Consider the following 24,033-nt stretch of genomic DNA (forward strand, 5'->3'; position numbering starts at 1 on the left):
ACCGGACGGGAACAGTTCCAGTCCTCGAGGACAGAAGACGACTCTGATTCTCAGGATAGCCACGTTGCCTATTCAGCAATACTGGAAGCATATTTACTTATTTCTATGTCAGTGTAATACTGGATTTGGGGTGCCATTAAGGAGTTGGGGAAACGGTGCAGCGAATATGGTGACTTTTTTTTTTTTCCTTACTGCAGAACTGTCAGCATAATACAGAAGGCTCCAGGTGCGAACGCTGCAAACCCGGTTACTATGGTGATGCCAGACGGGGGACCTCTGCCGACTGCCAGCCCTGCCCTTGCCGAGGACCATTCTCTTCCAGCCAGTACGTGACACGGATGGTCTTAACATGCCAGTGTAATAATTGGATCCTGTGGTACTGAAACGTCGTGCCTTGTGCCTTGGGATCGGGTCTTAATCAGCCAGTGAAAGCGTGTCCTGCTTTTTATTACCTGGAGCTGCTGGAATTTACTGAGCATGATATACACAGGCCAAGTTAATACAAGGAAACCTCCTGCAACTCGCAACAGTCTCTGGTATTGAAAACTGTAAAAAAAAAAAAAAAAAGGCAGTTGAAATGAGGTGGAATGTAACCTCTGTTTTCTTGCATGCAAGACCCTACACTCTTAGGAGAATAAGAATACCTCAGTCCCAAAAGCCTGTGGATTTCATCCCCTCTGCATCTTGCAGAAATAGATTCCTGTGATGGTGACGTGCATGCTTACCACTTGGCTTGGCTACATTTTTTTATCACTGGAAGTTGGAAAGCTTCCGGGGTCAAAACAACAATTTGTTTTATAAAGCAAAAGATCAGTTTTTGGATGCTGTCCATTTCCGCCCTCCTGTTACTGGAACCCTTGGGAGATGCCACAGGTGGTTGGGTGCCTGAAGCCCTGGGCAAAGCATGGGTCTCGCAGGTATCCTTAGGGTGCGACCTCGCACGGAAAAGCTGAGAGCTTCCTGGGCTTGAAGCTTGCAGGTTCCTGGTTGCCCTCCCAAGCATGACCTTCCCTTGTCCCCTGTCCTCAGAGCGTCTGGTGCTCGGGCCATCCACCGTGACTGGGCAAGGGAAGTATTTGCATTTTAAATTGATTTCGTGCCTGTTCGTTGTGGATTTCTGGAAAGCAGGCCTGCTGGGAACCAGTGTGCAGGGTTGATAGGTGAAGTGAGCTGGGGGGAAGGACACAGCGGTAGGGTGGCTCTGCAGAACTGGAGATGATCAGGCAGCCGGTGTGAAAGGTAATCGGCAAATCGCAGCGACTGAGAACACAAGGCCCCGTGACGTGGGTGACACAGGCGCAACAGAATCTTACATTATTACGCAATTTTAATTTGAAGAAGAATAATTTGTTTTCCTGCGTAATATTGTCAAAGGTTTGGAAATCTTTTTTTGCTTCTTTTGGTCTCTTTCTCTCTCATTCCTCATCATCTCCTCCTCCTTTCTGCCTCGCCATCTCCGCTCCTTCCTCTCTCAGTCCGTGTTGCGCAGTAAACTTGATGTCCTCTCTTTAGGCCGGAGGGTTCCTGCTTCATGGACACTGACGGCCGGCCGACCTGCGACTCTTGTGCCACTGGGTACACGGGACGTCAGTGTGAAAGGTAAGAGTGGCCATCTCTTCTGGAGACCTCTTCCAAACTATAAAATATCTACATGTGTACATATAAATGTTACTTGTTTGTTCTTGGATTTACCCTACCTTTCCTTTCATATATAAAAAAAAAATCATCTTGCTTTAAGTGCACTTCTTACCCAGCTACTCTGCAGCGTGAGATCTCTGCATAACGAGGCCCTGTCTGTGTGTTCATTTTTACTTTTGAAGGTTTTAAAGTGAGAGGAGCTGCTGGACAGGGCAGGTCCTGATTACCCCAGCTTTCCAGCTTCTCTGGTCAGGGATGCGTAGTAAACGCATTAAAACATGGGGCAGGCTGGGTAAGGGGAACCTGACCGACATTGTGGGTGCTGGTTGCTTCTCTTCGTTCTGAAGGGGTGTGATGCAGTCTTTCTCAGGCAGTCAGCTGCATTACTAAAACTGCAGTTCTCAAAGAGCCATGCTCACCTTTCCAACCTTAAACTGAAAAGTATAGAGTCATTTTTATCTATAGAGCCATCTGTATATATAATTCACATATGTCCAATGGCTTTGCCCTAGGAAGTCTCCAGCTAAGTCTAATCATTGGCAGGTTATGTGATCAGGGAGTGGTGATTTGGGGGAATCAGCCTGGTGCTTCCAGATTTGTGGATTGTTGCTTGTAACTACTGAACTCTGAAGCCTTGGGGGTGAGTAGCAGAGGGCCTGGAAGAGCTACAGTGTGGTTCCCAAACCTTGAGTAGCCCTGATTTAGCAAATCTGAATGAAGAAATATCCAGATAAGTTCCCTAAGAACCCATACAAGTTTCAGCCGGACCTCAGTGTTTCTGTTACCCTGGTAGTTTGACTCTCTCCTGTCTACTGAGTCTGACTCTACTGCACAATGAGATGAGGGATATGAAATGCTATTGGACGCTCTGATGGAGCCGTTCTTAATGAGAGTAAGGGAGAACATAGCATGGACCACGCACTCTTGTGTTCAAACATTCTTTGTATTTGGAAATTAATACGTTTCTGGTTCAGGCTATGCTATGATGGTTGGCAAACTTGATTATGCCTTATATTGTTGTCTCTTGGTGCCAGCTTCTTCAGACACGTCGGTGAAATTAAACTGTAATTCTCTTGCATCCAAAGACTTTGCGCCTTAGTTCTTTGAGTCTCTGCGTTTGATGCTGGGTGTCCCGGCGGTCTGTCTGTCTCTTTCGTATCAATGGTTTTGGTTTCTTGCAGCAGGACGTCCATGGTCTCTGGTCCTGGTGCATGAGTTCAGTTGGCTTTTTCATTTGCATTAGGGTGAGCCTTGGGCTTTTGGTATGATTTTTCTTTAAAATGATTTATGTTTAATAGAGCAATGCTGGTAGTTAGAAAAGGTATTAGAGTGCAGTTCTAGGGCAGCGAATCTTGTTTTCCTCACGTCGAGATTCTTTTCATTGTGCATTAAAGGAAAAAAATGTGTAATCCTTGATGTGCTCTGGATGGAGCTGGGTTTATCACCTTTACCCTTTGTTGTGCCTGGTGAGACCTCAAAGGGCAGCCCTTGCTAAAAGTGGGGGACTTGGTGGTGGTGGGAGGGGTTGGTGGATGAAGGGTGGGATTTCTTATGGGGGAGGGGCTGGGAGGGTGTATTGCCCTTGAGTGTGTGGGGCTGCAGGGGAGGAGGGGGGGGAGAGAGTAGAAGTCATTCAGGGATAGATGCCCTGTCGCTGATCCCAGCCTGAGGATTTGGCCTGAGAGCCTCAGCAGATGTGTTGGCCTGCCAATGCTCTCAGAGAAAGCTAACTACACCTTTTGAGGTTGCAATCTGTGGTGAGCCTTTTTTTTTTTTTTAATATTAATAAGCTGCTTTGCATGCATTAGCATGCACCATTGCTCATTAACATTTTCCTTGCCCTTGGGCTGCATTTTTTGTGTCATTAGTTATGCTTACTAACATGATTTGAATATACGTTAAGCACCAAATTTGGGGTGTTAACACATGTTGGCAAGAGTTAGTAAATTGTCCCCTAAATCTGAAATCTCTGCCCTGGTCTTCTTCTTTTCTTTTCTTTTGGTCCAGCTAAATTGTGCACACAGTGATTTTGTGTGGACAAACTTTAGCTGGACAGGGCCAGGGGTGAAGGGGTGTGTGGAGTTTTTAATTGTTAGATTTCTGTGGTTAAAAGATGATTTTAACCACATAAATATTTTGAATCAGCCCCGTGGTTTTGAAGACATGGTATTGTAAGCCCTACAAGTGTTTAGTTTTGGACAGAAATACAGGACCTGATTTATTAAGGGCATTAGTTAATTCTTGCTCTACAGGGAAAAGATTTGATTAATTAGATCCATAGTGTTATGATGTAAATATAAGCTCTTAATGACTCTTCCCGCACTTGTTCTGCTAGTTACTTATCACCTTCAGAGCATCCAAACTAGGGTTAATGGGTCTTATGACCATCAGGTAGAGTACCTGGAAGTTAGGTATTGACCCTGTTAGGGGTGTTGATGGTGTTTTGTCACTGGTTAAGTCCTGGCGTGAAACACATGTCCCTTCTGTGTGTTCTCAGGTGCGCTCCTGGCTATGTAGGGGATCCTTCCCAAGGCCAGCCCTGTAGAGGTGAGTTTCTTGTGGGGTGCTTCTTCACTTCATCCATCGTTTATGATCCTGGTTCTTTTTCACTACATGTGGAGTGGGCTGTGGTGTATGAATTAAAACTTTGGACGTAAAGGATAAAAGGAAGACAACTGAAAAATTAAAATGCCTACTGCTAAGTAACCAGTTAGATGATCAATCTCTGAGAACTACGCCCCTCCGGCCCCCGCCCTGGCCTTCTCCCAGACAGGTCTGGTTTTCAGGACATCCATAATGAATGTTCATGAAATACACTTGGCTGTGATGACCACAAGGCCTGTTGGGAAGTTCTCGAGTACTGCATTTGGGAGGCACTGGACTATGAGATAAGAGAAGCAATCTTGCACAGCCTTGGGCAAGAGGATTTCTGATCTGTTGTGCCTGACCCATTGCTGTGCACAATGTCACCTTTGTATATGGCTGTTCTGTGTTCTATTATCATCAGCATGTCCTGGAATCTTTAATTAGGAAATTGGGCCAGTTGTCATCTCTATGTACAGTGTCTTTCTTGTCTATAACTTTTCTCTTCTCCCAGAAAAAAATGACCAGCTCCCAACGTTCTAGTGTGTTCAAATTCATCCGAACAAGTTCTTGGCCTCTCTTTCATTCATTTTTATTAGCTGCGCATCAACGGAATAAAATGTGGCTCTGCCTCAGATACCTAGTGCGATGGGAGAATGTCTGGGCACCGTGACATTGCTTTCTTTTTTTTTTTTTCTTAATAGTGGACTCTGGTGTGAGCTGTAGGTGTGATGCCCGTGGAAGTCTTAGTACCCGGTGTGACGCCAGGGGGCACTGCCAATGCAAGGTGATTATGCAAAGTGAATGTCATGTACTTTTTTTTTTTCTTTGTTCTTTTCTGTAATTAACTTGTTATCGATGTAGAAGTGTGCTGCTTTTATTTATTTATTTATTTAATGTTTTGAACATTTTGAAAAGAGCTATTAATTGTGAGATGTCTGGGCTGGCCATCTTTCATGGGAGCTGTCCAGACCATGGTGCTGAACCGCAGTGGATTATGCTTTAATAAAACCCCGGGGTTGATTTGATCATTCTGGTTATTTTATGAGATTTTTCTCTGGTTCTGGATGAGCTTTCGTCTCACAGCATTGCCAGTGCACCTCCTCCTTGCCCCGCAGCGCTCTCCTCTATTCCACTCTGTTAATGGGAGATGACTGCCAGTTGTACTGGCATTAAGGCATCCGCGCTGAACGGATACACAATTCGGAAGCAGCGGGATATGTTTTAAATAAATAAGGGGTTTTTACAGCAGGTCTCCATATCCCTTCCACTCCTTCCCCTAATCCAGTCATTTCCTTCCGCCGTTCTCAGCCCAACGTGGAGGGTCCGGACTGCAGCAGCTGCCGATCGCACCACTTCCACCTGAGCTCAGAGAACCAGGAGGGCTGCCTGCCCTGCTTCTGCATGGGGGTCACCCAGCTGTGTACCAGCACCTCCTATTACCGTGATCTGGTAAGACCCCCATCTCCTTCCATTCCACACTGAGCTTAAATTAAAAGGACACCATGGGGGGAGGGGAGAGGAGGGGAGGGGCTGGATTGGTCACCTCATCATTTTGCATTTATCTGGCCTTGAGTGCTGTTGTCAGAAAGGCGAAATACAAGTTTAAAAAAATAACCCAGTCCTTCAGCATAACCACAATGAATATGCATGAGGGAGCACTGCATGCACTGCCTGCACGGTATGCAAATCTCTGTCATACGTATTCATTATGGATATTCTGAAAACCTGACTGGCTGGGTTGAGAACCACTGTTCTGTGCTAAATCAGCTCTCTGATCAATATTTTGGCTAAGAGGAGAACCATGAGCAGAGACGGGAGTAAAACTATATTTTTGCTGGTCCTTGCTTATCTCCTGGATGCTCACACAATATCATGCAATAGCACTCGGGTGGGAGAAGAGTTTATCACCTCCCCCTTAAATAAAGTGTATAATATTTTCTTAGCATTACCTATATTGAGTGACACAAGATCAGTACAGGTCCAAAACTCGTCCAGCTGACTTTGATATTTGTGTGCAGCATGTAATCGGGAATTGCTGTGAGAAACCACAGGAAATAAACAGCATGCGTTGACATTAATGCTTCTGCCATTTCAATCCATCCTCTCAGGTAACCAGCCCATTCCTCCCTGGAAACTTCCAGAACTTTGCCCTGACGAACCGCCAGCACAGCACGCGCATTTCCACGGGCTTTACTGTGGAGATGTCTAATGAAGGGCCACAGCTCTCCTATGGTCAATTTGGACAACTGGGGCACGATTCTTACTACTGGCAACTGCCAGAGAGCTACCAGGGAGACAAGGTACTGTGTGACTGGAGGAAAGTGCAGTGTGCGAGGAGGGGAGGTGATTCATATCCCTGTGGCTTGAGCTCCTCGTGGCCAATAGTCTTTGTGGAGGCGGTATTTTGAGAGAGTCATTCAAAATTAGCTAAACATTGAATTGCAGAGCCAGAGGTGCTAAAATGCTATACTGAGGCAGCACAATGTGCTGCCATACAGGGGCAGGCAGCATGCACCTGGTTTTGCTCCCTAGATACGCGTGGTACTGGTTTGATATTTTTGGGGAGGAGGAGTTTGTGACTGTCTCTTTGTCTTTTGAATAATTCTATTTTTGTTGTAATATAGAGAGAGACCTATTTTGCCCGGATGCGTCGTGCACATAAGGTATTTTGCTCAGCATGTAGTGGGGTGCTGGTGTGCTGAGAATTGTCTGTTGTGGTCAAGTAACTGTTTGTTTTATTTTTTAAATTTATAACCTACACTAGATGAAGGTCAAGGTGGGTCACAAGAATACAACTCTAAAATCTGTAAAAGCAAACTCTAACCAATCAAAAAGACAAATACATCTGTTGTGGTTGCTAGTAAACAATACCAACAGCCAGTAAGAAAAAAATCATTAATCTTTTATTATAATATATCTTATAATAGGAGCAGTGCTTGGCAAGAAATGCAGATTAAATACCAGCTCAGAGTTCCCAAGCCATTCCAGTTAATTAAATACTTCATTGCCTCTAATTTACATACCAGCGAGTTAGTTTGTTTACATAACATTTACCTAATTGGTTGGCATTATAATTTTATCTCATATAAGCTAATAAGACTGGATTCTTATAAGTCATATGATTTCTTGTAAATTGAGTCCAGAAGGCAGAAACGAAACCTAGTGCTGACCTTAACATACTTTTTGACCTTTAACATACTTTTTAGCATTTTAGCAGCCTTGGATATTCCTACAAGTCTGATTAGTGTAATCCCTATTCCTACAAGCCTGATCGATGCATTCTCATTGCTATAATTATATCTTTAGTTTGGTGGCGATGAAGAAATAGTCTGGCTTCATAAAGAAACCTTTTCAAAGCACCCTTATACATCATCATTTTTCCCTACATGATGATCATCTGCAGGTGACCCACAGCTAAGCATTTTTAGTGATGTACCATGTCATTCTTGTGTACTGGTCATATAGAGGTCGATATTCATAAGCCATTTAGGAAGATAACTGAAAATGTATCCATCTAAATGGCTACCCAGCTATATTCAAAGCCGTATGTGGCTAAATTCTAGCCACATAATGACTTATGTGGCTAGAATTTATCTGCACAAGTCAGGGACGTTCCAGGGGCGGGTGGGAGGCATTTTCCAGGTGAAGCAGTTAGCTGCAGAAGTTAAGCGGCTAACTTTGAATATCATGCTTTAGGGCTGTCCTAAAGTTGGCCAGATATACTTATCTGGATAACTTTAAGATAGCTGGGATATACAGTGGTACAGCCGTGCTGCTGAATATCCCCATTAAGTTAACCAGATAGCTATATCCAGCTAACTTATGTAGCCACGGAGCAATTGAATATCGGCTCCATATCTGCTAAGAAGTCATAGCAAAAAAGGCTAATTGGAATGGATGTGTTTTCAAGAGTTCTCTAAAAGTCTTCATGCAAGTAGTTAGCTGCAATTGCTCAGGAAATCTGTTCCAAAAGATTGGCCTGGCAACGTGTGTGCCATCTTTAAAGTGGAATATCAAGAAGGCCAAATTGCTATGATCTTCATGCATATGATGGATTATAGATCCGGAGGGCAGAACTTACCTATGGGAGCTTGGACATCCCCAAAAGCTTGTGTATTTTGTTCTGCTGTGTATGGCTTGGTGCTGTACTCCTCAGTGTTACCCCTTCTGGTTGTGCTTTGGCACGGTGCTGGAGTGCACACGCTTCATGAGTGTTAATTTTAGTAGGTGGCATTCCAGGTAAAGAAAGTGACCAGCATTTGCTTCCTAATTATGGAGAAACTGCATAGCAAGCTCTGACATTGAGGAAGGGAAGATATGTGAGGCATCATCTTGCCCTCCTCTAGGTCCCTGTTAGAGCTTTTTGGGTGTTGTCTCGAAAGCCTGCACGTGCGAGTCACCAATTGGGCTTTAGGAATTGAAGCAGAGCCTTAATAAGGAAAATTTAATGAAGCAGAGAATGGGAGATTAATTCTGATATATTTCCTAACACCTTCTTGTCTGTATGACAAAAGAGGGGTTTGCAGAATTATAAAGATATAATATCATTTGCTTACAACATTTTCTCTGTGCATTTACTGTTGCAAGATAAGTTCCATACCGACCTGTTGAGTATCCTTGATGCAAAGGGCCTAGAACACATTTCTTACTGGCCACATTATGTTCTGTTTCTTTGCCTTGTGAACTGTTAGAACGGATAAAGTTCTGCGTGGCTTTAATGGACCCTGCCTTGCCCCAGGAATGCGAGTGTTTAAGCCTGAACCTTTATTGTGCTTTGCTTTGTCAGTTGACTTGATAGTGTTAATTGTGCGCTGAGTGAAAAAGAACTTTCTCCGATTAGTTTTAAATGTGCCCCATGCTAACTTCATGGAGTGCCCCCTAGTCTTTCTACTATCCGAAAAAGTAAATAACTGATTCACATCTACCCGTTCTAGACCTCTCATGATTTTAAACACCTCTATCATATCCCCCCTCAGCCGTCTCTTCTCCAAGCTGAAAAGTCCTAACCTCTTTAGTCTTTCCTCATAGGGGAGCTGTTCCATTCCCCTTATCATTTTGGACGCCCTTCTCTGTACCTTCTCCATCGCAATTATATCTTTTTTGAGATGCGGCAACCAGAATTGTACACGGGATTCAAGGTGCGGTCTCACCATGGAGCGATACAGAGGCATTATGACATTTTCCGTTTTATTCACCATTCCTTTTCTAATAATTCCCAACATTCTGTTTGCTTTTTTGACTGCCGCAGCACACTGAACTGACGATTTCAATGTAACCAAGCTTACGTTTGCATGTGCATGTTACTGTGCCAGTGGATCTGGAGTGTTTCAGTTAAATTGTGCGACATTGGTGTGCTTGTTGGGGACTGTGGGGGGTGCAATTTCCATTAAGCCGAGTAGCAGCAAAGTACAGGGAAACCTTTTGTAGCCGGGTAGCTTCCTTTTGGAAATTCTCGGAAGGCATGTCCCTGCAGAATTGGGGGTTTGGCAGGTGAGAAACTGCATGCATGTGTTTTGAAATTTCAGTTATACATGGACTGCTTTCTCCCACGGGAACCATGGCTGCATACAGCGGAGCTGCCTGGTGAAACCACGCTCTGTGTGGGGGCAGTTTTTGGCCCAATGCATTTAACAGAGTAACTCCTTTTCCAAATTTCCCTCTTCAAATAAACAAAGGTTCCATTGGACCCAGAAATCGGCTTAGATAAGAGCGTCTGAATCACTTTAACATGGGGATAAACAGCCCCCGGGGCCCGCGCGGGCATGGTTGGGGGTTGAGGGGTGGTGAGCTAGGCTGCCGAAGCATTTCACCACCCTGTAACATCTACATTGACACTACCGGGCTTGATTTTCAAAGACCGGCTGGATTCACTGCACCTATTTGCGCTGCCCCCCCCTAAGCTCAGACAGCGCTAGACATCAGTGCCATCTAGCAAAGTCATAAATCCACCCCAGAAACGCTTCGGGAGCTGTCCATCCCTGTTTTTTTTATTTTTGCCTGGCTGAATTTGCCCACCTCATGAATTTGGGGGGGGGGGGGGTTTAAACTGAGCGGGGCAGTAGGTGTGGGGATGTTGTAAAAGCAGAGGATTTAACCGGCTAACTCCCAAAGCTTAGTCAGTTGAACCTTTTGAAAAATGGATTCCCGTGGGTCGCTGCTGCTCGGAAACTCTCTGGGAAGAAAAGAATTAAAGCGGCTTAAATACCCTCTTGTGCCCCCCTCCCGCGCCCGTCAGAATGAGACGTCTCTGACAGAAGAGCAACTGAGGAAGGATGTGGCTGCTGGGAAGATCCCGGACTCGGTGGGCTTCCGTGCCCGAGCCCGACGAGCTGCGAAGGTATGTGAGAAATATGCCCCCTGCAGGAGAGGGGAGAAACGATAAGAGGTATTCAAAGAAGAGGTTTAATAATGCACAAGAAGCAAGGAACTTATAGAAGACAAGGAGATGAAAGGGGATAGACGGAGGAGCCACACAGAGAAATATTTCTTCTCAGAGTGGGTGGAGGTTGCATTGAAAAACTTCCCAACAGAGGGTGGTGTTGGGGGGGAAATAGAATCAGAATTCAGGAAAACATGGGACAACGGCCCAGGACACAGGGAGGAGGGTACCTTTCATACCAGTGCATGGGCGCACATGTACGCGCGTTTGCCGGCTTGTGGCCATTTTATAACATCAATGCGTATATGCACGCACGGCATAAAATAGGCTGTACATGTGCGCACAATTTTATATGCACGTCTGCGTGCAAATGCCGCATCTACTGTGTAAGTGGGAAGATTTTAGTAGACACGTGCGCCGATACAATTACCAGTTCGCCCAGTTAAGGGATAGGGCTTCCTAGCTCCCTTAGTTAAATTGCCTCTTTTTTTACCCTGTTAGCACCAACCCATAAAACCCCGCTGACCGGCCTAGATCTTTTTATTTTCTTACTTACACGCCATCCATAGCGGCAGTGAGGTTATGCAGCAGGGGACCCGGTGACGCATATTTCGTGTTAAAGACCCGGAACGCCCATGTCCCCCGCACTCCCCGCACCTTCTCTGCAGTTTCCTATTTGTGTGCGTACCGGGAGATAACGCGCGTACGCGGGCGGCACGCGCCGGCCGGACATACTCGCGTTATCTCCCGGTTTTGGGACGTTGCGTAGTGTGGGCCGTACTACAGCAGCTAAGAAACGCTGTAGAATGCTTGGAGGGTGTTTTGCACTTGATATTCCCAGTATTCTCCGTCACACGAAGGGGAAGAAATCGCTTAGGTAGAGAAATAAGGTGACGGGGAATGAGGGCTGGGTTTCTCCTGTTTGATGGCAGTTAACTTTCCTTGGTGGGGAAGAGGCTGTGGAAAATGGATGCCAAGTCACAGAACCATCAGAATGAGGTTGTTTCCTCCCCCACTCCCCCGCCAGAGGTGGAGACGAATTCTCCATCCTTTTTTACCACCTTTCACTACTTTGCGCTGGAAGGGGGGGGGTGCTTCCTGGGGCTGTAGTTGGGCCTCCGGTACGGCCTATGCACTGCTTGCTTAGTTGTTACCTAGGAAGAAGGGGGGGGGGGGGGCAGTTTTTCCCCCGTCGATCCTTCCCCTGCCGTGGCTGTGCCGCGCTCCCGACCTGCACTTGCCTAAGGACACCTTGAGGCAGCTCCTTTGTGCCCAGCTCACCTGCTTGGCAGTGTGCTGACCATTACGATGCTCCCTCCAGCTTCTCCTGCCTCCTCCCGTGTCCTCTTCTCACGTGGTCTTCTGTTTTTGCGGTGCCCGTTGGAAAGGGATGGAGGCTGGCTGGATGCTTTCCTGCTCTACTTTTTGCTTCTGTTATACATTTGTGTCTCTCTCTCTCTCTCCTCCTTCGTTTTCCTTCTTTCCTCTGCATGGCCGCCCCCCCTTAGGGAGTAGACGAAGAGCAGAAGAGAATCGACAGCGCGGTCTGGAACCTGCTCTCCAGCTTCCGGTCCCAGCGGCCGGCCTCGTCTCAGACCGCACCTCCTCCCGAGAGCACGCACCCTCTTCGGGGGGGTCCAGCGCCGAGGAAACCCCCGCCGGGAGGCCCCCCTGCACCGCCACCACCTCCTCCTCCTCACCCTGCTCTTGCTGCCTCTGCCCGCTCTGCCGCGGGGTCTTCGTCTTTGCCTCCTTCTTTATCTGGCGCGCCTGGTTACGTTTCTAGGATTTCTGATGTCCAGGTAGGAATCCCATCACCGTTTCCCAGCGATGCCTTGTTGCCTCTTCTGTAAGAGTTTAGGACAGCGAGTATATCACGAGACAGCTTTGAGATGTTGGACAGAAATAAGGGAAACTGATTGATCAGAGCTGACATGGTTGCCCTACCCAGTAAAAGAATGACTAAGGCTCCTGGCACATAGGGGGGGGGGGGGGGGGGGGGGTAGACTGGGATGTTGACCGTTTAGTTCAGCGGTTTTCTGGGTGCCCATAAAGATCATTCCTCCTTTGCTACAGAGCCATCAGCTATCTCCTTCCTCTCCAACGCTGTCTGTTCTTCAGTGTCTCCAGAATTGTCTTCAGTAGGTTTCCTTTCTGAAAATATTTAGGCTTTCCGGGGCATTTAGGTAAAGGCATGGCCTAGTGGTTAGAGCAGCGGGCTGAGAACCAGGGAAACCAGGGTTCGAATCCCACTGCCGTGCCTTGCGATCTTGGGCAAGTCACTCAAGGGTCCATTTTCAAAGGGTTTAAGCTCCTAACTTTTAGAGTTAGGCTCCTAAATTTGCATTTTTTTTTTTTTAATTTACTAGGGCTGGGTGGCCTAAATTTACACTCCTAGTTTCACTAAGCTCCTAAAAGGGGATGGCTACGGGGGTGGAGTTAGGGCGGGAAGACAAAGTTAGGAGATTAGCACTGATTTGCAGAACCAGGCACTTAATTTAGGAGCCTAAATTCAGGGAAATGAATAGCAGACCTACATTTTATGTGAATTTTCAGTTGAAAACTTAGTTTGGTTGAAAATAGGTGGCTAACTTAGGACCCTAAATCTAGGCGTTCACCTTCTTTTCGAATATTGGCCCCTTAATCTCCTGTTGCCTCATAGATTGTAAGCTCTTTGGGGAAGTGACTTACTGTAACTGAATTCTAATAATGCAGTAATCCGCCCTAAGCATAATTTGGAAAGGTGGATTCAAAATACAAATTATGAGTATTATTAATAATAAAAGGTCCTGAACTGGCTCTAGGAATTGTAGACATTCTCCCGGCATTATCCATTGCCTCTTCTGTGTTTGTTACTGGGGAACAGAATCCTCACTGGTACGTGTCCTCTCCTCCAGGCCATGATCTGCTGAGTAACGGGCTGTCACCTCTCAATGCTCTTACCTCTCCTCTCTCTTTCTCCTGCTCAAGGCTCCCAGTAGAAATGCTCCCAGGCCCCAGTCGGAGAGTAGCAACTTGCTCTTCTCCTCGAGAGACGCCAGGGTTCACAGTGCGGAGAAGGTATCGGTGAAGCTATCAAAGGTGGCTTGTGTGGTGCATGTGGCTGGCGGCAGGAGCAGATGGCCCAGGCCTTTATTGCATGGATAAACCAGAAGCACGTGCCACACGTGTGTAGGTGCTCAGCCAATCAAAGCAGATATATCGCGTGCACGCGTGAGCAGGGCTTATAAATCATGACACAGGTACCTTGCATGTGATAAATATTCAGTTGGTTTTTTTTTTTTTGTTCTGCCATCTAATCAGGCCTGAGGTTCAAGTACTCAGATGGCAGCAGGGTCAGCGCAGCCTTTCCAAAATAAAGAGGAAGCATTGCTAATTGGATAATAATGCTCTAACAATTGAAAAATAGATTCCGGAAAGCTTAATTTTTAACCCAGTGAGAACAGTGATAATAACCACAGTTTTATTTTTTAAAAAAAAGTCTCAAAACATATGAATAAAATATGCGGAGACAAGTAAAAAGGGGAATCTATGAATAAGACCAAAGAGCCAGAACTAGAACACAAGAAAGAAGAATTTTGCAGGTGTGCCATGTTTCGTGGTGCCCAACACGTCAAAAAAACCCCAGCATGCTAAAGCTTTAGCAGATACCTGTTTGTTACTCGAGTGTTTGGCTGCACGGTTTGTCTGTCCTGAGAGGAGAAGGGAATCCAGGTGTCAGTGGCCTGCTTAAGGTTACCGGGATGCCAGGGCATCTGGGGCAGGCGCACAGAGCTGGTAGTTCATGAGAGCGCTGAATAAAATTGGCGCCACACCTCTGGATTGGGTGACGTGGAGTCCCCTGGACCCGGAGATGTCCACCTCCGGACTCTCTTCTGTGTCTCGGCCCCCTCTCCCCCTGCATGCGGTGATATTTTCCTGTTCAGTTTGCAGATTGCCATTGCATATGGAACAACAAAACACTGGTCCATGTAGCGGGGGAAGCCCCACCTCCCGGTGATGGGCCTGCATTGGAAGACAAATCTCCTGAAGGCGAGAGCCTCCCCTGTGGGCAGGCCTGGGCACTTAGCCTCTGTGGATAAAAGTCCATTGCCGCAGCACCTAGTATTTTTTTGAAAATTGAATTATAAAAGGTTTGACTGACCAATCAGTGTTTTGAGCTGCATGTTCTGGCAGGCGTCTGGATCTGGTCAGTGATTGGCTGCTGGAAATTTACTGTTAGACTCTGAAGCTAATACTCAGAAAACGAGGAGGTTGATGTTCAGAGAGCTGGCGAGTGGCGAAAGCTATGCAGGTAAATTTTCCAGGATATTCAGTGTGACTTGCGTGCACAAGTCTCCCCCTGAATGTGCCTGGGGAGAGTTAAGCCCAGACTTGTGCAAGTAACCGCAGAAAGCGTGCACGCGATTTGTGCACTCGCTGGCAAATTTGTAGCGCCGCCTCTGGAAAGCCACTTTTTTTTTTGTCCGGATAAATTGTTACGTGCCTATAAAGGTTATGTGCACAAAATTCTATACATCTGGCAGGAGGAAATATTGAAAGCTCGATTTCTGGTGCACGAAACTGAGAAGGTTGTGAGCACCAAGGCTTTCGACACTAAATTTTCAAAGTGGGGATAAGTGCTGAGCACATAACTTCTTTTCCCTGGCTCCACCCACTTCACAGGCACCTAAATTTAGGAGGCAAATAAAAATTTGCAGCTGAATTTAGGAAATCGGGGAAAAATGTTCAGTTTTCCAGACCCGGGTTCCTAATTCCTTAACTTGGCCCCTTGGATCTTTTCACTATCGGCTTCTGCCTGTGGTCACTGAGAGCCTGAAAGCAACTTCCAGGCCCTCTGAGGACTTTCAGAGCTCTGCTGGGAGGGTTTGCAGGATGCTCGCATACATGCGATGGTCTCAAGGGCTGAAAATGCTGGCAACGCCAGTAAAAAGCAGGTTGCATGAGGTGAAAAGGCCACCGTTGCCAGAAAAATGCCAGAGCTTTGGAGAATCATATCTGTATGAAATGCCCTTTCTTCCTCGTCTTCCTCTGCAGTAAACTACCTCGGATTTTGCTCCTGTGACCTTGTTTCTTATTTTTCCTGCTCCTTCTCTGTTTCCAGTATTCTCTTGTCTACAAGGGCTTCTCTCTGCTTCCTGAAAGTGTTTTCTATTGGCAGCTACCGGAGGCTTTCCTAGGTGACAAGGTAATGGGGAGAATAATCCAGGGGTGCTAGTTTAGCTGGAAGTTTCTGAACAGGGGTGTGGGTTATGCTGGGCTGGGCTGGAGTGGGAGATGGTGAGGACGGGGAAGTGGGTAAGAAGGGGAAGGCAGCGCACACTTCACCACTCTCTGCCTCTTCCCTATATCCCTGGTGCCCCTTGCTCATGTGGCTGGAGTAGCTCCTTCCCTGGGCGGCGGGAGAAGCTCCCTCCAGCTGCTGCCTCGTCGTCCCTTCCAGCTCTCCCGATTTTCGTAGTAGTTCTCCCCTCCGGAGGCGTTGGCTCCTGAGATGGGAGCATCCCATAAAGCACGGGACATTACGGTCCTGATGAAGTGCAGAGCGCAGATGAGACCCTGTTTATCCACAGACCTGCAAACTAACCTTCAAAACAGAGAATTTGTCCTTCAACAGCTTCCTTAGTTTTGGTTGCTACTGAGATTTATTACGGAGCTTTGTGGTGAGATGGTGGGGACTTGGGTGTTGGAGCAACTTGTAAGCTTTCATCTACCCAGGATGGCAGAGAACCAAAAGGCATGGAAACAGAAAGGCAGGTGGTCAGACTTCTACGTCTGCCAGCTGGGATATGCAACTGGGCAGCCTGGGTGAGCCAGTTGGGCATCATGTGCTGGGGTCTGCTATATTAGGTTTTGGATTGCTGGTGGCAGGCCTGGGGACTCAGGTGGTAAGCGCTGCACACTTTTTTATGCAGAAGGTCTCCAGTTCAATCCCCGAGTCAAGTCTTCCCCCTCCCTAGGTCAGCTGGAGCTGGAGGTGCTTTTGGGGGAGGGGGGTGGACAGCATTCACAGCCCCTGGGGAGGGGAGGTGAATGGAGTCATGGTTATTGCTTAAGGGTGACACCAGGAGATCCATATTCAGTCACTGTCCAGATGGCAAAGTTATCTGGCTAGCTTTGAATATTGGAGCTGGCCAGATAACTTAGCTGGTGCATGGCTCCTGGTCCAGGATCATCACTGCAGTGGTCAGACTTGGGTACCTCGGGGGAAGGGGGAGGAAGATAAAATAGAGGAAGACTCCCCAGGTGGCTGCGCATGAAGGCTCGTGGCACCAGATCTCAGCCCCTTTTTCCTTGGTTCTGTAGTCGGGGGAGGGGAAGGCTTCACATCTGGCCGCCAGCACCCACCGAGCCTGCTGAACGAGACGGTGGCGACCGCACAGGAGTACATGTGCCGCATCGTTCAAGTACTGCATTTGTGGTTGCTTGGCTGGGCTGTAGGTGCATAGCAGCAGTGCTTGCTGCCCAGATCTCCAGTTGCATCCTTCTCTGCCTCGGCTGGAAGGGAGCTTGGATACAGTAACGCCCGGCATCCTGTATAAATGCGGAGCATTTACTCCTCTCGCCGATGCCTTGTGTGTCACATTTGGCGATTAGTGCACGGGGATCTTCCACCCGTGTTGGTGGTGCGATACCCGGCAGCGATCCAGATGCAGTTTCACGGTTTCAGTCCTCTTTCTGGGCAGCGCTGGTTCTCCTGACGCATCCTTTAGGTTGCTTTGCGATAGTAGCATCTCTCTCTCTCTCTGCCCTGGGGGCTCATGGTGTCCCCTGTTGCAGCACGTAGCTGGAAGAATTAGGTGCTGTGCGTTACAGGGGTCTCTCGCTGTACCAGACAGTCCGGTCATGCAGGGAGTAACGCAGAATGCGATAAGTGAGGTGACTGAAATCTGTGCCCAGTGACGCTCTCAAGTGGTAAGAGACACCATCGGCAGCAGCAGCAGCCTTCAGTGTTTTAAGTTGTAGGAGTTTAATAATAAAACTTGTGGGAGTCTTTTAACTTTGATAAGAGCAGAGGGGAACGGATCCCCAGAAGTGACCTGGGCAACGGTCCGGCTGCCGCTGGCCCCCCCCCCCCCCTCTGCTGGCAACTCTAAGAGAACTGCGGGTCGGGGGAGGGGAGTGGGGGCTTGATTCAAAGTGAAATCTCGAGGGCTTGCAAAGATCTGAACCTCAGCCGGCAAGCCCTGGCAACTGGTTTGCAGCGTGCAGAAGCTGAAAAATCTTCCTTTCTCTTAGGTGGCGGCGTACGGCGGTCGGCTTCGCTACACCCTGTCCTACAACGCTGGAGCGCGAGGGTCGGCGCTGCCCGACGCGGACGTGCAGATCACGGTAATGACCTTGAACGCGTTTGCTAGCGCTCTTCACGTACGCTCCCAGTGATGCACGCGTTGGGGGCTGTAGGTGAGCAAAGCGGTTTCACGGACGTGTGCTGTCCTCCTCTCCGTGGCCCTGGACTTCCGTCTTCTTGCAAATATTCTTGGTTACCTTTTGTGTAGATCCGTTTTGGGGTTTTGTTTTTTGTTTTGTTTTTTTGCAGAGGTCTTTATTTTCCTTCTTGGATGAAATGAAATGGGGATTAAATTGACAACTCCAGATCAATCTGTAATTATCGCTTGAAAGAGAAATCTCCCTGTGCCATGTTTTCATGCACGTGTAGGGAAGGTTCTGGAGCCCAGACACCTTCAGATCCAGAACCCCAGGGCACTTAAAAATGTGCAGGGGCCAAATAGTTCCACATTATTAGCCGCCAGCATTATCTGCCATCACGTTCTGTTCTTACTGAAAGCCGGAGAGGGAAATGCAGTTAATCCAGCTGTCGTCTCCCCCATCCCCCCCATCCCCCCCCCCGCTATATCTGTGGTCACCTTCTCTTTTTTTTTTTAATTCTCAGGGCAACGATATCATGCTGGTGGCGTATCAGCCCGAACTGCGACCCAGGGAGCGAAAGAACTTCGAGATTATTTTCCGAGAGGTAAGAGTGACGGGGCCTGCTCTTTATCCCGTCTGAGTGCGTAGGCTCCCCGCTGTGGCCCGAGAGCTGAAGCGCTCCCTCCCCTCCCTCTCCCTCCCCCACAGTGCTCAAATACAGAACTCTGCTCCCCCACGTATGAGGCAGACACAAGTTGTATACTCTACATATAAAACTGTCTTTATCAACAGAAGGCGGTCTTCAAAAGTGCAATAAAGGAATCGTAAATCATGACATTTTTCCTAATTGTACTGCCGCCGGACCTTTCTAATTAAATAAGTATTGCATGGGCAGGCTAGTGAAGGCAACTGATTGGCTGTTGCCCGGATCACGACTTGCTGTTGAAGACGTTAACGTTTTAGCTCAAGGTGAGCATCCCCATGCTCTTGAGTTGGACCAAGGTTGGCAGCGAGCTTTCTCCTCCTCTCCTCACAGCAATACTGGAAACGTCCTGACGGGCAGCCGGCGACCCGCGAGCACCTGATGATGGTGCTGGCTGACTTGGACGAGATTCTTATTCGGGCCACGTACTCCACGGACATGGTGTCTGCCAGCATCACCGGCGTCAGCATGGAGACGGCTGTGCCGCAGTACACCAGCTTGCCGCGAGCGCTGGAGGTGGAAGAGTGTCAGTGCCCTCCTGGCTACACTGGACTTTCCTGCCAGGTAAGTGCAGAGTTCACTGCCCATAGGGGTTCTGATGAGCTCTAGGGAACCAACAGTTAGCCACAGAAGACTCTGTACATGACTTTTTGAGGTCTTACGCTGAAGAAGAAATGGTGCATGGTCTAAATGTCATGAGGAAGAAATGGTCTCCAGTGAAAGGTATCTCAGATTGTAAAGAGTCCTTTCTGCTAAGAGATATCGCTGATGAGAGAGCCCAGTCCTGTTAGCTTTTGTTCAGATGGCCCAGCACCAAAGATCTCTCTTCCAGGGGAGTGAGAGAGACTGCAAAATGTTGAAGATTCTTAATGAAATCTTTGTTCTCCAGCTTCGCTCTTGTGGTGAGAGTCCTTGGCTCCACCTCTCTATTGTGTGATTGACTTTTTTCTCTTTGCTCCTCCATTAGGCGCTGCCATGATTTTCATAAGAAATCCCAGTTCCTGGAAGGATAAGAGGGAGGTGGGGGAGGTGGGGGGGAGAAGGTCTGTTTCGTTCCCCACTGTCCACACCCCTCTTAAGAGTGCGCGGTGGCTCCTAAGCCCGTGCTAAGCGGCGTGTCCTTCCCTTGCAGGACTGCGCTCCCGGTTACACGCGCACCGGGGGCGGTCTCTACCTCGGGCACTGTGAGATGTGCGAGTGCAACGGTCACTCTGACTCCTGCCACCCTGAGACGGGCGCCTGTTCGGTAAGTGCTTCCGCAGGAGCACATGTGAGCCTGGCCAAAAATGTTATTTTTACATAGCAATCCACCACTGTTCTGCAAGATCAATGGATATCAGATTGTGCTTGCAAATCTCGTGCATGTCGATATTCAGAACTGGCTGGTTAAGTAACTGGCCGGGTAGAACTTAGCCGGCTAAGTGCTGATGTATATTCAGTGCACGGCTATGCCCCTGCATATACTGTAATTGAGCACTTAGCCGGATAAGTCTAAGCTATGGCACATCTAGTTTAGCCATACAAATTATGTGGCTAAGTCCGAATAGTTGCAGTTAGCTGCATAAGTTGTACAGCTAACTCACTCCGCCTGATCCACCCACAACTTAAGCAGCTAACCTTTTAGCCGTAATAAGAGACTTATGCAGCTAAGTGGCAGCCACTGAACGTGGGCTCATATTCAGTGGCCGCTACTTAGCCACACAAGTCCTGCTTCTCTGTCTAAATAGCATTCAATGTGTTTTGAATGTTGACCTTGTGGTTCTTAAAAATGTCCAATCCAAAAACACAGGACAGCAAGTGAAGATCTCAATGACATTGCACAATAATCGCTTCAAAAATAACTTCACTGAGTACAAGAATTCTTAAAAACGCTGCCATTGTGGCAAAATCCACCACAGATTGCATTTCTGCAGGTCCACGGAAGGTTTTGCTGCATCCGTTGCGTTTTGCAGGAAAACAAAATTGTGGTGATTGTTTTGTCGCAAGCTGCAGCAAGTTTGCAGGCCGTCCGGCTTTTAAGTGAAGCAAAATGTATGTTGCTTCAGGTCCGCAGTGACTGGATTTGCACGCTAGAAGTGCGCCCCTGTACATGGGGGCTATGTAGCATCGTTGGTAAGCTCGCGATGCGGAAAGCAGCGACTCCGCTTCTGATCTCCCACCCCTGACGCACTCTGGCCTTGTAATTTCCCCGAGCCTTCGCATGCTAAGTAAGCTCTTTGTGGCAGGGGACCTTCCACAAGCTTTGAAGCCTGTTGACGAATGGGGGTTGCTGATGAACGGTGCCTTTTGTTATTTGACATAGTTGTTGTTTTGTCTGAGGGGAACAGGTTTTGGATTCTCCACTTTGGGGCAAAGTCTGTGGATTTTGCACCAAATTTTCAGAAAGAATGTCTGTTGCCTAGGAGTGAAGGTCGGCACGCAGACGGCAGGCACTCGATTTTTAATGGTCTTCAGTACGTTTGTGGCTCCGCTTTGGCCCTGAAAAGCTACTCACAAGCGTATGACGTTCCTGCGTTAAGAAAGTAGTGCCTGCCGCTTGCTCGCTTGACTTTTCCTTCTCTGTGAGCAGGGTCGGAGTAATTGCAGCTGGCTACTTGACATGATGTCTCACGGTTTGCTCTCTCCCTGCCTTCCCCTGTAGAACTGCTTACACAACACGGTTGGAGAATTTTGTGAGCACTGTGCCCCTGGTTTCTATGGTGACGCCAGCGCCGGGACCCCCGAAGATTGCCAGCCATGTGCCTGCCCCCTGACTGATGTGGAGAATCAGTACGTGACCCTGTTCCAGCTCCTTGGGGGGGGGGGAAGGGGGAGGGCAAAGCGTCTCCCGTTGTTAAATATCTCCTGATGAAGGGATGAGAGAGTTGGACTTTTGTTGCCTCTTTTTGTCTTCCTTTTGACATTCGTACAACTTGAAGGTATAAATAATACGTCACGGGGGAGCATTTTTCTCTGGGAAGGAAATTCTAGAGCTGTGACCATGGCCAGGTCTTTTATTTTAGGAAAGGGAAAGGTAACCAAAATATACAAATTAACTTTGCTCTTAGACCCATGTTTGCTTTCCCTAGCAAACGAGGAGTCCCCTGCTGCTTAGACACCTTTGTCAGCTCCTTTGTGTCTAGTGGAAGAAAGACATGGGTCCCCAAGATATGAAGGATGCCAGCATCACTGTCCTATAGAAGGACGAGGTTGACTGCGGTGACTACCAGATGTTGTGGTATCTCCCTCCCAAGCAATGATGTGCAAACCGTTTGCACGCGTTGTCCTAAACGGACTCGAGATCCTTGCTGAAAATGTGGCTTCTGAACTGAGTGACTGACCCCCAGCGGGATCTACTCCCTGAGGCAGCTGCAGGAGGAGAGCAGAGAGAAAAGAGAAATCCACTGTGCATCACCTTCATCGATCTCACTAAGCCTTTCAACTTCATAGACGGAATGCAGGGCTGGATTTAGGCGCAGGTAACTGCCTCGACTTGCATTAGAGCCATGTGCTGGCGCCGTTCCAAAGGGGCATAGCCATGGCTCTAGGCCTGTGGGTGCCAAAACCTTAAATCCGGCCTTGGCAGAAGAAAGCTTCGGTTCCAGCTGCTGGAAAGATCACTTGTTCTCCCAAGGGCCTCAGCTTGAGTTCTTCCATAATGACATGAAAGACTCAATTTTGGAGGCATTTAGCATGTGCCGTGGAGTCAAACAGGGATGCAACCTTGCCCCTACCCTGTTTGGGATGCTCTTTGATCTCCTGTTAAGTTGTGCCTTTGGGTCAACAACAGAGGAAATATCGCGACACCCAAGATCTGATGGGACTCTGAGCAAAACCAGAGTAGGTGATATTTTCAGAGACCTGTCGTTTGCTGATAATGCTGCTGAGACTGTCTCCATTCTCTCATGGATCATTTCTCCCAAGCATGCCAGGTCTTCAAGCGCCTCATTACTCAGAAGACAGATGTAATGAGAGAAGATGTTGACAAGTTCCCCTCTATGCTTGTCAACAGTTACACACTAGAAATTGTTAAGTTTACATACTTAGGATTCAGCATCACAGACAACTTCCAACTTAATTTAGAGTTAAATCTGCAAATTAGAAAAACTTATCACCACAAAAAGTCTTGTAAGAGCATTAAACTTATGATCGTGCTAAAATCTGTGTCTGTCTGTACTCTCTTTTGTCGGTGAGACATGGATACGGTGCTCATATCATGAGAGAGGTTGTATGGTTTCCACATGTGCTGCCTGCGACGCATCCTTCACATCGCCTGAAAGGTTCAAAGTCCTGGAGTGTCCTCATATTTCTACTATTTCCACTTTTCTCAGAGTCGCCTCCATTGGCTTTAGCATCGTAAGAACAGCAAAATTCCCCAAAGACATCCTGCATGGACAGCAAGCCTCCGGCAAAAGGCCAATTTGCTCTCTGTGCCTACAGTGCAGGGGTGTCTGCAAGTGAGACCTTAAGGCTTTTGACCTTGATGTTAACACCTGGGAAACGTATGCTTAAGACTGCAGTCACTGGAATCATGAACTCCACCAGGGCCTTCAAAAAACAAGATAAAAGACCGATATGATCTTTAAATTCTTCCTGTTGCATGCGTTGAACTCTTCTGTTGGAAAGACATGCCACAAATTAATGTAGCAAGGACCCCCGGTTCGCTAGTGGGGAGATGAAGCTGGGATGCTGCGCAGTTCCTGGATCACTTACTCTGTCTTCTCCACTTTAGCTCCTAGGTTGCCGGGTTCACCTGGCCAGGAAGAGGCTTACAACTCCAGGGCTCCTGATTCAGTACTGAGTAATGCAACTCAGTCCAGACCCTCCCATAGGGGGGGGGGTCAGTAGCTGATCTTCTCTTAGAGCGAAGAAAACATGGAGGTAGCTATTAGTGTTTAACTGGAAAAATCTTTACTTCAACTTAAAAAGGATAGCCACAAAAGTATTGTAAAGATCGTAATAAGCAAGATAAAAGCCATAACCAGGAAAGCAATGGTTTCTTTGTCCATGATGTATTTGTTAACCATTCTTCATCCTCCGACTAACCCAGCCTCCTCTGTCTCCACTATCTCTTCCCCATAAACAGGAGGAAAACAAAACCACTGATCTTCCAATAGCGTCTGAAAAATGTATTCCAACCGTCCTTTTCCAAAAAATCAGCAGTCTCACCCACTGTTTACTGGCCATGGGTTAAAAGAGCCAACCTCCGATGTCCACAGCTCAAGAAAAACTGGTCTCAAAGATACTTCAGAAGTTCTCGTCAAAACTTATCCCCAAGAAATGCTCACCCCTTGCTGTTAACTAGGTACAAAGGTGAAAATAGGAAACCTAGCCCTTCAAGACCAGGGGTTTGCCTGGATCACAGGGTCTCAACAGT

The 24,033-nt window shown here is 47.6% G+C and overlaps 1 protein-coding gene across 18 annotated transcripts in view; it reads left to right on the forward strand.

The window, feature by feature from the left end:
* Positions 1-24,033, forward strand: part of HSPG2 (heparan sulfate proteoglycan 2) — a 266,429-nt gene that overhangs the window by 150,094 nt on the left and 92,302 nt on the right. For 14 of the 18 annotated variants that reach the window (XM_029578876.1, XM_029578880.1, XM_029578878.1 and 11 more), the window contains 16 exons: positions 198-325; positions 1,513-1,599; positions 4,136-4,185; positions 4,926-5,008; positions 5,533-5,673; positions 6,333-6,524; positions 6,849-6,887; positions 10,460-10,561; positions 12,112-12,405; positions 13,574-13,663; positions 15,708-15,791; positions 17,843-17,935; positions 18,498-18,578; positions 19,011-19,241; positions 19,810-19,923; positions 21,319-21,446. In XM_029578876.1, coding sequence (XP_029434736.1) covers positions 198-325; positions 1,513-1,599; positions 4,136-4,185; positions 4,926-5,008; positions 5,533-5,673; positions 6,333-6,524; positions 6,849-6,887; positions 10,460-10,561; positions 12,112-12,405; positions 13,574-13,663; positions 15,708-15,791; positions 17,843-17,935; positions 18,498-18,578; positions 19,011-19,241; positions 19,810-19,923; positions 21,319-21,446 — 1,937 coding nt within the window. The remainder of the gene's footprint in view (positions 1-197; positions 326-1,512; positions 1,600-4,135; positions 4,186-4,925; positions 5,009-5,532; positions 5,674-6,332; positions 6,525-6,848; positions 6,888-10,459; positions 10,562-12,111; positions 12,406-13,573; positions 13,664-15,707; positions 15,792-17,842; positions 17,936-18,497; positions 18,579-19,010; positions 19,242-19,809; positions 19,924-21,318; positions 21,447-24,033) is intronic. The other 4 variants (XM_029578888.1, XM_029578889.1, XM_029578894.1 and 1 more) reach the window with 1 other exon arrangement.

This window comes from Rhinatrema bivittatum, chromosome 15 (genome assembly GCF_901001135.1).
Source record: "Rhinatrema bivittatum chromosome 15, aRhiBiv1.1, whole genome shotgun sequence".
In the NCBI taxonomy this organism is placed as follows: Eukaryota; Metazoa; Chordata; class Amphibia; order Gymnophiona; family Rhinatrematidae; genus Rhinatrema; species Rhinatrema bivittatum.